At 46.9% G+C, this 13,085-nt stretch overlaps 1 protein-coding gene across 1 annotated transcript in view; it reads right to left on the bottom strand.

The window, feature by feature from the left end:
• The window catches only part of TSPEAR (thrombospondin type laminin G domain and EAR repeats), an 87,399-nt gene that overhangs the window by 37,488 nt on the left and 36,826 nt on the right, over positions 1–13,085 (bottom strand). Inside the window, exon 7 of the mRNA XM_032772486.1 lies at positions 12,175–12,407. Coding sequence (XP_032628377.1) covers positions 12,175–12,407 — 233 coding nt within the window. The remainder of the gene's footprint in view (positions 1–12,174; positions 12,408–13,085) is intronic.

Below are 13,085 nucleotides of genomic sequence, written 5' to 3'. Positions count from 1 at the left end.
ATCATGAGAGCTGGTGGAACCTCAAGAGACCAACTCGCAGAGGTCACAGTGGCAGGTGGCAGCAGAGGTGACTGCCCAGGGCCATTGGCCAACAGAATGTGGAGTGAACGGTGGCCAATGAACAACGTGGCCAAGCGAACAGTGAGCAGTGGAGGAACAAGCAAAGTGCCTTCTTGTCCCCCTCACACGAAAGCACCTCTGAACTCTGAGTCTCACTGCAAAGGACAACACTGGTGAGTGGAGTGCAGTGAGGGAAACGTGAGGGGCATGTTAAGTAACTTTGTTTTGTTGGACTATATTTTAGTCACTTTGCTCCAGAATGCTAGATTTGTGACTAGGGAATGGGAAACTTATATAATACTTTTCCTAATAGGCAAGATTTTTAAAATGCATTTATTTGCCAGGTTGTTATCTCACATTGTTCCTATCTTGGGAGGTCATTATGTGGGAGTTTCTGTACTAAACATTTTTATTATTATAATAATTTTACATAGATTGTTATAGTGGGTCAGACCAATGTCCATATAGCCAGTACCCTGTTTTACAACAGTGGTCTAGGCCAGGTGCTTCAGAGGGAATGAACAGAACAGATAGTCATCAAGTGACCATCCCTGTTGCCCATTTCCAGCTTCTGCAACAGGCTAGGGAACTCAGACATGGTGTTGCATCCCTCCCATCCTGGCTATTAGCCAGATGATTTGTTCTCCAGGAATTATCTAGTTCTTTTTATAATCCTGTTATAGTTTGGTCTTCACGCATCCCCTGGCAAGAGTTCCGGGTTGACTTTATATTGTGTGAAGAAGTACTTCCTTTGTTTTTTAAACCTGCTGCCTATTAATTTCATTGGGTGACTGCTAGTTCTCTGTTACTTGAAGGATTAAATAAAATTTCCTCATTCACTTATCTTTGCACCAGTCAAGATTTTGTAGACCTCATCATATCCCCATTAGTCATTTCTTTCTAAGCTGAAAATTCCCAGTCATTTTAATCTCTCCTCCTGTTTCATACCCTGATCATTTTAGTTGCCCATCTCTGTACTTTTCCAATTCCAATACATATATTTTTAGATGGGTGACCAGTCTGCACACATAATCAATGTGTGCATCGTACCATGGATTTATATAGAAGCAATGATTATTTCTGTTCTTATTATCTATCCCTTCTTAATGATTCCCACATTGTTGCTTTTTTGACTGCTGGTTGCACATTGAGTGGATTCATCGAGAACTATCCACAATGACTCCAAGATCTCTTTCATGAGTTTTGAACAGCTAATTCAGATGCCATCATTTTGTATGTTATAGTTGAGATTGCTTTCCAATGTGCATCACTTTGCATTACCAACATTGAATTTAATTTGCCTTTTGTTGCCCAGTCACCCAGTTTTGTGAGATCCTCTTTGGTAGCTCTTCGCAGTTTCCTGGGACTTAACTATCTTGATAGTTTTGTATCATCTGCATTTTGCCACTCACTGTTTACCCATTTTTCCAGATGATATGTTGAACAGTTACTGGTCCTAGTACTGACCCCTCAGGATACCACTATTTATTCTCTCCATTCTGAAAACTGACTAATTTATTTCCTACCTTTGTTTCCCATCTTTTAACCAGTTACTGATCTATGACAGGACTGCCCTCTTATCCCTGATGGCTTACTTTTCAAAAGTCAATTTTTTTATTTTTTTTTAGAAATCTAGATCTGTATTGTGTTTTTCGTGTAACTTGCTTTTCCTTATGTTATATATTGCATAATCCTAACAAACATTTAGTTTATTCAATATCTCTTTTATATATCTCATTGGTCTGACACCCCCCGTAATTCAATAACCCTTCCTAATTTCAATTCCTGGGAAACCACTGACCAAGCACTGCAGGAGAATAAGGGCGAGGTCACCTTCTTCTGTGGTTGCAACGCGAGGAAGCCTCTCCTCAATGTCAAGGCCTCCCAGTCCTAGCGCTGTGCGTGGCGATCCGCTGGTACGGGAAGAATTTCTCTGTTCTGTAGCTCCACTTGTAAATTACAGAGAACTGCTGACCCCTTTTCTTCTGCTCAAAATTACCACTGCTAGGAAGATCTGAAAAATAACAAGCCAGGAATCTCAGTTTCTCCCCTTACAGGGAATGTTCAAGCGCAGGCTCAGTGAAAATGGGGCACGCTTTGGAACACAGGGCTGGGTGTGGCACATGGCACCTCCACTGATCACGCACGGCCTGGCAGCAGAGCTGCTATTTGCTCCCGGTGGGGTGAGGAGGGTGCTGAAGGACTGGGCAAAAAGTGCACCCCCTTCTGACCACATAGAGCAGCTCTCTCTTCCCTCTCCTGTTCCTGCACGAGGGAGGGAGAGGGAGGAGAGCCATGGGAGGGAAGGGGTGGAAGAGAATGGCAGGGCATTCAGAGTGCTAGGAAGGCAGAGCAGAACGGGTGAGCGTTTGGGCCCCTGTAAAGACCCTACAGGCTGCTTTGTGCCCAATGGATCCATGTGGCACCAGCTGGAGGCTCAGAGTCGGCCTAGTCTGTCTGCCCACTTTCCTTCCTTCCAGACTGGCCCTTGTCAATGATATCTTTGATGTCTACTGGGTCCACGGGGCGGGAGGGGAGTGAGTTCTTCTAGTTACAGTTACCACCGTGATCACTCTGAAGCACCCCAAATTCCTTGCAAGGTGAGACTGCTCTGAGAGCTCTACGGGTAACGAAGAGCCCCCCTGCCTTGACCCCAAATTCAATAAAGCTTTTTTTCTGAGGTTCAGAAAAGCAACGTTCACTGGTTTCCTCCACCTCTGATCTTCAGCTTCTAGCTCGACCAATCAGACCAAGACATCTGTCACTAGCTTCAGAGAAGCTTCCCTTCATTTGGCACTCCTCCTTAGCTGATATCCAACTCCAAGCTGTCTGAGGTTAGCTTTACAAAACCAGGCAGCCATGGAGCAGCCCGATCAACGCTCGGCATTTGCACCAGCATCCCGGCCTGCCATGACACTCCAAGAAGCTTCCCCACAGTCTGGGGAACTCGCCAGAGCTAATGGAATTGGTCCCCAGGAAATCCTTTCCGACTGCAAGCGTTTGGGCAGGAACTGTCATTTACTATTTCTTGCGACAATATCTCCACACTGTAGCCAACTGGTTAGCCTCAAGGTGCTACCATGGTATAAATGTTTATGAAAATAAACAATAATATTAACACAGACAGTCCTCCAACCTGAAGCAAATACTCACCAGCAATCACACACCCACACAACAAAACCTAACCCGGAACCATCCTTACACAAAGCCCGATGCCAACTCTGTCAATATCTATTCAAGTGACACCACATAGGACTAATCACCTCAGCCACGCCATCAGGGGGCTCATTCACCTTCACCAATATGATATATGCCATCATGTGCCAGCAATGCCCTCTGCCATGTACATTGGCCAAAACGGACAGTCTCTACGCAAAAGAATAAATGGACACAAATCTGACAATCAGGAATCATACATTTAAAAACCAGTAGGAGAACACGTCAACCTCTCTGGTCACTCAATAACAGATTAAAGGTGGCAATTTTGAAACAGAAAAGCTTCAAAACAGACTCCAAAGAGGGACTGCTGAACTCGATAATATGCAAACTAGATACCATTAACTTAAGTTTGATAGAGACTGGAATGGCTGAGTCATTACACAGATTGATCTATTTCCCTATGTTAAGTATCCTCATGCCTATGTCAACTGTCTGAAATAGGCCATAGATTACCACTACTAAAGTTTTTTTCTCTCCTGCTGATTATAGCTTATCTTAATTATTAGCCTCTTAGAGTTGATATGGCTACTTCCACCTTTTCATTTTCTGTATGTATGTTATTTCCTCAATATATTTCATTCTATGCATCCAATGAAGTGGGGTGTAGCCCACAAAAGGCTTATGCTCAATAATGTGTGTAGTCTCTAAGGTGCCACTGTCACGGAGTTTGGGGGAGAGAAGGCCTGCACCCTCAGCTTCTGCGATTCACCATGACTCTCAGCCAGCCAGTCAAGCAGAAGGTTTATTTGGACAACGGAACACAGTCCAAGACAGGTCTTCCAGGCACAGACAGCAGGTTAGGTCCATCTGGGGCCCCCAGGGAGGCCACAGCCCGTTGGAAGCCCAGCCCTGCCGGGGCAGCCCTCTCTATTTTCAGCCAGCTTCAAAACTGAAACCCCTCTTTAGCCCCTGGCTTCTCTGGGCTTTTTTCTCTTTCCCAGGCCAGGAGGTCGCTGATCTCTTTGTCTCCAACACCTTCAGTTGGCACCTTTGCAGAGAGGGCCCAGGCCATCAGTGCTAGGAGACAGAGTGTCAGGCATTTAGGTACCCTGTCCCTTTGCTCTGTGCAACCATACACCTTATCACACCCCTAGATAATTAAGAACTGCATGGGAACCTGAGGCACCAACACCGTATTCAGAAAACATTAAACATTCCAGTTCGTCAAGCCACAAGTACTCCTGTTCTTTAAACAATAGTCTGTGGACTGATGGGGAATATTCTAAATTTAACCTGCCTGTTGTTATGATTGGCCATTAAGTACATGGTATTGCTTCTCTTCCCTGACTGGTTGAGCACAAAGCCCTATAATATAAATACGTACACACATTTAAAATGTCCTTTCTGTGGCTACTCAGCATGCAGCTTTGCCGTTCTCTTTCTGCAAGCATTTTTGCCAGCTGAAGTGCATGGTTCTCGATGTTTGTTGGCAAGGAGTACAAACAGGGCACGGAGGTGGTGGTGGTGGCAGAGATTCATTTCAAATTCAAACCACAGGAGTGGAAATTGCTTTGCGTTATTTTGTCCAGCTCTAATGCTGACTTTTGCACCCCAGTGGCACTGCAGAGGTATGGTCGGGTACCGTGCAATCCTGGTGGCTGAACGGCACCAGTCGACTCCTGTGGTAGAGGATGACAGCAACATGGCTGTGGGCACCTCTTCCTTTCTTGTTCCTGTTCCTGTTTTTCCTGCTTTCGCCATCCTGTCAAGTCCCTGGTTAGAAACCCATAGAATTCTACCATACAACAGGCAGATTCATTAGCCGAACCCTGCTAGTGTAGCATTGTCCAGTTAACTGTCTTTTATTACATGCCACTTTGCCATAGATTTTTGCTTTATACGGTATTTCTAATCATTAGAGACCGGCCCTAAATTTGGGATGTCAAAAATTCGTAGCTGATTGCACAGTGGTATCTACTTGCCTGAACATGTATGTATGCAAGCGTGTCTACATGTGTGTCACACTCATGCCACTCATATTACAAGTGTTTGTGTGATCACAGCAGTGGGGTGCCTATGGAGTTACATCGGCCACAACACCTCCAGTCAGAGGAAGCTTGTACTACACTGGCTTTATGTAAAGGCTTTTCTGTGGTGCTCGATACCACCCTGTCCACATTACTGATTTATTCTCACAGCACCTGGGCAAGGAGCAGTGAGGGCCTTAATAAACTCATTCTGTTCTGGAGCTATTCCAGACCTCAGGGACTAACCACTTGACTGGTCCCCAGGAAAGAGGTAGCCCATAGGAAAGCAATGTTATCCCATCGGAAAATGAGGCATAAAGGAGCATCACATAGGTGTCTTGTGTAGAGCCAGGCACCTGTGTTATCTCCTGAGTCCTCTTTGGTGTCACCACCTCAGCCATTACAACAGCTAGTTTAACAATCCCACAAAGGCGTTACAGAAACACCGCTCCGCCGGGTTCTTGATTGCTTAGGAACACCCTGCCATGACACTATTGGCCTATGTTTCAATGTAGATCAGTGGTTCTCAACTATTTACCATTGTGGACCACATGTGCGCCCACGATGTGTTATTTGGGCCGCATCAATCACACCTGTTTGGGCCTGAGGATGTCACATGGCTGCAGCTCTGTGCGAAATGGGCCACAGGCTGACTATCACTGGTGTAGACACTACCTAATGCTGATGGGAGGGTTCTCCCGTTGCTGTAGGTATCCACCTCCCTGAGAGGCAGTAGCGAGGTTGATGGAAGAAGTTTTTCATCAGCCAGTGCTGTCTACACCAGGTTATTTTGGTCGGCATAGCTGTGTTTCTCTGAGGTGTGGATTTTTCACCCTCTGAGAGGCAAGCTATGCCAAAGTAAGTTCCCAGTGTAGCCAAGCATAGTCAAACCACATGTCAAAAGTTCTGTCCTGGGTCTGGATAACCAGTCTCTTTTCTGGGGGTAGTTGCACAGCACCATCAGAGCTGGCCACCAAGATGGCTGCCAATCATACCCTCTTCCCCTCTTTCCAGCCATTCATTTGAGCTATAGTGTTGAATTGAGCCAAATAAACCTCAACAGCTTTTAAGTTATTTGAGCTGGACAGCCTGCCACTCCCCTCTGGCCCTCTGCGCATTACAAACAGGGTAGCAAACTGTTGTAAAATGTCCCCTGGCTGCCCAGTTCATCAGCCAGGCGACTGCTTCTGCTGTGGTCAATGCCCTTTGATTTCCTTCGAGGGACTGAATTGCTGCAACTCATCACAGTAGGCAAGTTCAAACTGGCCAGAGCTTGTATGGGCTACATATCCCATGGCAGAATTTCTGGCCTGTGGCAGTCAGGTTGTGGGTCACCCTGTCAATCTGTTTGACCATTTCCAGCCTGGGTGTGTCGTAGCTGGGTTTCCCAATCCGTCTGGGTTTGGTATTGCTGTTCCAAAGGGATCTCATCTCAGCGTGCAAGTCATCTCTGAGCCCTCTCTGGTAACTCCCAGTCTCGCTTAGATCCTGCTTTAAGTCTTGTTTTTATTTTTGCTGGGATTGTTATTTCTTGGTTCAACAGGAACAGAGCTCACAATCTCTCTAGTCTCCTTGGAAACTTGGTCCCGCTCCTACACGTGTGCTGCCCCTCTTTGATCCAAGCCAGTTAGTCAAAGCGGAAGGATAGATCAATGGAGGCTCCTATTTTCTTTGCTTCATCTTGGCATCTTTTTGGTTAACAAGGAACGGACAAACTCCTGCTTCTCCAAATACAGAGGACCAAGAACAAAGGGAGCAGTTTCTTAGCTCACAGGCCCAACCTCTTTAGCAACAGACCCACGAGGTCTCTCTCTAGCTTTGCCAGTGAACTAGGCTCCCTGAAGAGAGACCCATGCCAGTGTTGCTTCCACAGGGCCTGGACTGGGATATGTGGAGAGGGAAGGAACAGGGTCCCCCTCGCGCACCCACTTACGAGCTGTTGCCAGATGCAGGTGGAGAGCCGAAGATTCCAGATTAGGGTCAGGTACCAGCCCCTCCACCGCCTAACAGAGAGCAAAGGGCTGGAAATTGGGTTATGCTAATTGCTAGCTGCCTGGCTTTCCAAGCACCCTATCACAAAGCTCCAAATGACAGAATCTAATCTGGGACAATCATAGGCTTAAAAGACTGCAATTTTATTTTTAAATGAACTTTGCTACAGAATGAAGGAAAAAAAATACTTTCAGAAAAGCTCACTAACCCATCCAGTGCATGTGCCTCTCACAGCAGTTTGTTTAGATGCATCAGCCACTCAAAGGCATGCAACAGGGGATTAATCCCGCCGAAAGGATGGATTTAGGAAGAGAAGATAATCGCTCTGTTTGCAATCTGTATTAGGCATCCCTGATGGATTGCTTTGGAGTAGGTAATGCCGGGACAAACAACCTTGGCTGTTTTCTAACAAAAGCTGTATTTCTACTGTTAGAAAACCTCCCATTGCAAAGATTTGCCCAGATCCAGCGAGAAGACAAAGGCCTAGTAATCACAATGTTAATTTCCATCCAATACTTTACCTTTCATCTCCAATAGCTTCCTCTCACAGTTGTGTAGCTGTAACATATCCTGTTAAGAAACCTTGATTCAGTTATGTGGTAACTGCCCCTAATTTTAGATCTCATATTGTGGAATTGTAATTTGTGATGTGAGCTACCTTATGTGGGAAACAGCAGACACTTGATGAACAATGTCAAACTAATTATGTCTTTTTTCGTAGATGACATTACAATGTCGCTGGTAAAGTAATCTTCTCTCCTTTTCAGGGAGGCTAGAAGGCTCTAGCCCATAGCCGCCAGGCTGCAGGCCCTGAAGGGAAGGGCCTAGCGGGTGCAAGGGGCCGTAGGGGAAGCGACCCAGGGGAACAGACAGAGGAGGGGAAAGAAAAAGGACAGCGAGGCTTATGCCAGAGGGTCCCTGGGCCAGGACCCAGAGTAGAGGGTGGGCCTGGGTCCCCCGCTTCCTTCTTGCAGTACACCCAGCCATTGGCCGTAGGGAGCGGCCATTATAGACTACGCCCAATCCCTGACAAGAGGGATTAGATTTTGGGGGTGTGGTTGCACATGGTAGCTGGAGTGGAGGACTGCTGATCACTGATCCCCAGAAGGGGGTCTAGATGGACTAACGGACACTGCCGGAGGGCAGTGGCATCAAAGAGGATGCCGCCGAGCAGGGAGCAACGCGGGTCTAGTGACAGCAGTGGAGAGCAGAGGGCAGAACAACAGATGGGACACCACCAGGAGGGGGTGCTCTACTGGAATCAAACTAATTCCCAGAGTCACCAGAAGGAGGCACCAGCTGGTGAGTCCCAACCCGTTTACAAGGACATTTTAAGAACCTATCCCAACTTTTCTTCCAGTAAGATGCTATTACATTTTCTGGACAGCTAGATCAACTATCTATTTTATTATTCCTATCACTAAGGCTTCCACAGCTGAGACATACAGGGTACCCAGAATTAACTGAAGAGTACATCCAGGATTCTTAAGAAAAAGGGGCCAGTTCTTTCCCTTGCCACATGAGAAATTGTACAGGTGCAAGATCATGATACAGGTGCTGCTGCAGTACCTGTTTACAATGGAATGAGAGTGGCAAAGAAGAGGAGGAGGAGAGGGAGGCACAGGCAGGCCACCATTACTGCCATCCTCGCCATGGGATGGTGAATTCTGGCTTCGCAGAGTTCTAGGCTTCAATTGCACAAGGAGCTGGGATGTGATTGTTGGGGGGTTGGACTGGGAGGATTTGTGTATGGTCAAAGGAGATGTACAGAGGTTGAAGAGGTCATAAGCAGTGCACGTGTATAGTTTGGGGGCCTTTGTTTTCAACATGTTTCAATCATAGCACATTATGTTCATGAGTGTGAAAAGACATTTCTCAAGTGTTTGCAGACAGCCGGCTGGCCCTCTCACAAGCTGCGGGCCCAGCTCCCTACCTCTGCCTGCAGGCACCAGAGCAGAAGCCAGACAGCAACCACCTGAGTAACACATTCCCAACAGTGGGATTCGAAGGGCCAGCTTTGCAAAAGAGCCCAGGACCAAATTTTCAAGGTCTCTACACTCCCAACTGGGGCCACATTTTCAAAAGAGTTTGGCCCCCAGCAGGCTCCAGGGAGAGCCACAGGAGCTGCTGAGAACTTTTGAAGATTGTGTGGTTGAGCAGTGTTGGAAATCTGCCCCTTCAGACAGGAAGCACAAAGTGAGTGAGAGAATGAACACCCACCACAGAATCATCTGCACAGAGCTGCCAGCTCTCGGCCAAGAACAGCACCGCTAACATTCCCGGGTGGATGCTTCCCTGGCTGAGTCTGTGGTCTCTGAACCCTGGGGCCCAGCTGTTATGGTGGGCGTTGGTGCTGGTGAATTCCTGATGTGGTTCTCCTTCTCTCTCAATCTGCTAGGAAAGTACTGCCATTCTTCTACCAACGCCTCTCCCCAGATCAACATACATTTTCCTGAATCCAAATATTCATGATTATCATCCAAATGTCAGAACGCTCAGATCCAAACATCATCTAAGTCCAAATGTGAACCTCTTTGCCCATCCCCAACAGACAGCACGTGTGGATGGCTGAGCACGTAACATATGCATGCAGCCTGCACAGAAAGCTCCCATGAGGCCAGAAGCAAGGTGTGAGCAGTATGTAGAGCAAGAGGTCAGTGTGAAGGAGGTGGGGCTGAGATGTAATAACATAAGAATAATGATACTACTGATCTGTATTCATACACGAAGTTTGTATGTGACCAGGTCATGGGCAATGTGTACTTTAGTCAGAGGTGAAAATACGCCGGTACGCCCTGGTACACTGTACCGGCAAGAGCTGGTGTACCGTACTGGGGCAGCCCGGCTTCCCCAGGCGGCAATTTAAAGGGCCCAAGGCTCCCAGCATCGTCTGGAGCCCTGGGCCCTTTAAATTGCCATCAGAGCCCTGCTGCCAGAGCTCTCGAGTAGTTGTGGGGCTTCAGGGGTTATTTAAAGGTGTGCGACTCCCGCTACCTCTACTGCCCTGGGCCCTTTAAATAGCCGCCGGAGCCCCACTGCCACTACCCCAGGGCTCCAGGGGCTATTTAAAGTTCTGAGGCAGTAGAAGCAGAGGAGTCATGGGCCCTTTAAATAGCCCCCAGAGCCCTGGAGTAGCGCCGGGGCTCCAGGAGCTATTTAAAGGGCCCGGAGCTCCCCTGCCTCTACCGCCCTGGGCCCTTTAAATAGCCGCTGGAGCCTGCCAGAGCCCTGTGGTAGCTCTGACCCCCCCATCCCTGCCCCTTCCACCTGAGACCCCTTTCCTTCTGGGGGCCAGAGCTGGCCCTAACCCAGCCTCGTAGTGGCAAGTCCCTATTTCTACTTTCATCCCTGACTTTAGGACTATATTAAATAGCAGAGGTGGCAGGAAGGGAACACAAATAGATAAGAAACCTCCAGGTAAACCCTTGCAAGGGGCCTGAACTAGTGAGCTAGGTTACACAGCTGTTTTCCCAGGTTGGCACAGCTGGGCTGAAAGGACTGAAACAGATCAAAAGTGACTGCCGAGGAGGCAGTTGTCAGAGCCTATTTGTGAAGAAACAGACTGACACAGAGACAGGCCTTGTGGGATGGGTCTGTAGCAGCTGGTCCCTCCTAAGGGCCAGGTCAACTGACCAGTGTAAAGGCCTTTACTGTTTAAAATCCTCTTTCTCGTGCTGTGTCCCTGCTGCTAAGAGAAAACAATTTGTTTTAAGAAGGCTGTTTGGTCAGGTCCTGTGCTATCCACTGGTCAGCCAATGATCCCACTGGGACTGCTAAGCAGTCACTGGGCACTGCAGCCCACAGCCCACTCTAAGACTAGGACAACCATGGGATTTCACACAGGGCAGGTGACGGCACGAGGTCTGACACCAGGAGTTGGGTGCACTAGGGGAGACATAATCTGGGCCACGGGGACAGCTGGCCCTGAACCATGGCAGCCACACACATAACACAAGGTGTGATTCCATTTACGAGCACATCAGAAAAGAGAAGCAATGTACAAGGTACTGATTCTCTACTCCATCATCCACCACTTTTATGCTGGAAACAGACTGGACAATCCATGGAGTCACAACAGAATAAAACTAGTGCAACGGAGAAGAGAATCTGGCTCCAGATCTAGTAAATGGAAGCATGTCCTGGCTAAGATTCTAGAAGGTTCATGTTACAGACATGGAGCTCTGCCCAGGTTTGGAAACTGATTGTACTTTTCTAGACAGTGGGAACTTTACATAGTTTTGTGGAATCAAAGTGAGCATGTGTCAGACAGCCCAGTTCCCAGGAAAGCCAGTTATTAGACTGTGACAGTCATACCCATTAGACTTATTAAAATCCATCCACGGGACAATTCTGCTGGATACATGACCCACATGGGAACAGGACATTGCGACATTCACAAATATGATTTTAATAGAAACCTATTAATGTCTGAGCTGAGAGCAGACAGAGTCCACCAGAAATCAGCCACAACAAATTGTTGTTTTAGAGAGTCTTGAGAACAAAATCATGGGCTTGGAGGCTTCATATAAACTTACATCCCATGGAGAATAGTAATTCAAGAAGGACTGACTGATGAGTTTTGAATGCTATGGAGAGACAAACAAGTATCTATTTCCTATGGAGTGTCAGTAATTGATATCAGCTTAGCATGGATTTTTGCTGCTTTGTACAATAGTAAAACAAAGAAAAGTGACATTCCCTTCCCCATCATCTATGTACAACTGAAGATTAGCCAAAGACATGGGAACAGCCCCATTATACCAGCACAACTCAATTGAAATTAATGGAGCTACACCAGTTTACACCAGCTAAGGATCTGGCCCTAAAACATTAATCCTTTCAAGACCCAAATTTGGGTCAGCCCTTCTGAGAAGAAGCTGTCATCTAGCGTTTGCAATTTGACACAGCACCAAAGGAACCCTAAAAGTGGAATTACCTTTTTTCCTATGGTGAAATAGAGCCAGGATTGAGCTTGGTAGGTGGGGATGTTTTGGTAAGACTGGAATTTCCCATCAGTCCATTTGTAGATAGCTGACCCAGGCGGAGTATACCGATTGGCTGTGGCTGCAAAAAACCCCACCTTTGGAATGCCGAAGATCTCGATGCCCATGGTTTCAGAGTTGGTCATCAAGTTCTGATATTCTTCTACATAGTCCAGCCTCTCTTTGACTAGGAAATAACCAAAAAAAAAAGAATGGAAATGAAAAATAGATGCCTCCTTAATTCAACTGTGTTCCAAAGTTCAATGGAGGGCTATATTTTTCATTATTTTGTATGCATGGCACTGAGTAACCAAATTAAAAGTCCTGTGCTGAAGGACTTGAAAAATTAAAGGGCAAGTTAATTTACTATTGGGCTGTACCAGCACAGTCCAACCCTAGGTATAGTGACATGACAAGTGATGGCCACAGACAATGGACAGCATGGAACAGGAAGACACGGGTTCCATAAACACAGCTCTGCCAGTGGAAGGATGTTACATGTATTGCAGAGGCTACTCTGCTTAAGGATGCAGAACAGTTTCCTTTGTACCTCCCTGTGCGTAACACATAGTGATCATTTTCCAACACATTCGCCTCCAGAGCTGCATTCTGTGTGTCTGGTCTCTGTTAGCAGGTGAATGGTTCTAGAAACTTGGAGCAAAATCCCTTCAGGCATTTTCCCATTATGAGAGGGTAAAAAAACAACCCCCCCCCCCAATGTTTTTAGTTTAAAAAAGGATGGGGAAGAGGCACTGAACTTTGAATCTCATTGAGGAGACCATCGGAAGGAACCACCTGGAAGGGAGAAAAGCAGGTACAGCCATACCCTTTAGGGGAGAGCTGAGATTAGCTGGAATTAAACCCT

This window comes from Chelonoidis abingdonii, chromosome 8, assembly GCF_003597395.2.
Source record: "Chelonoidis abingdonii isolate Lonesome George chromosome 8, CheloAbing_2.0, whole genome shotgun sequence".
Lineage (NCBI taxonomy): Eukaryota > Metazoa > Chordata > Testudines > Testudinidae > Chelonoidis > Chelonoidis abingdonii.
The sequence above is the reverse complement of the archived record's forward strand: the minus strand, read 5'-3'. Positions and strand labels throughout refer to the sequence as shown.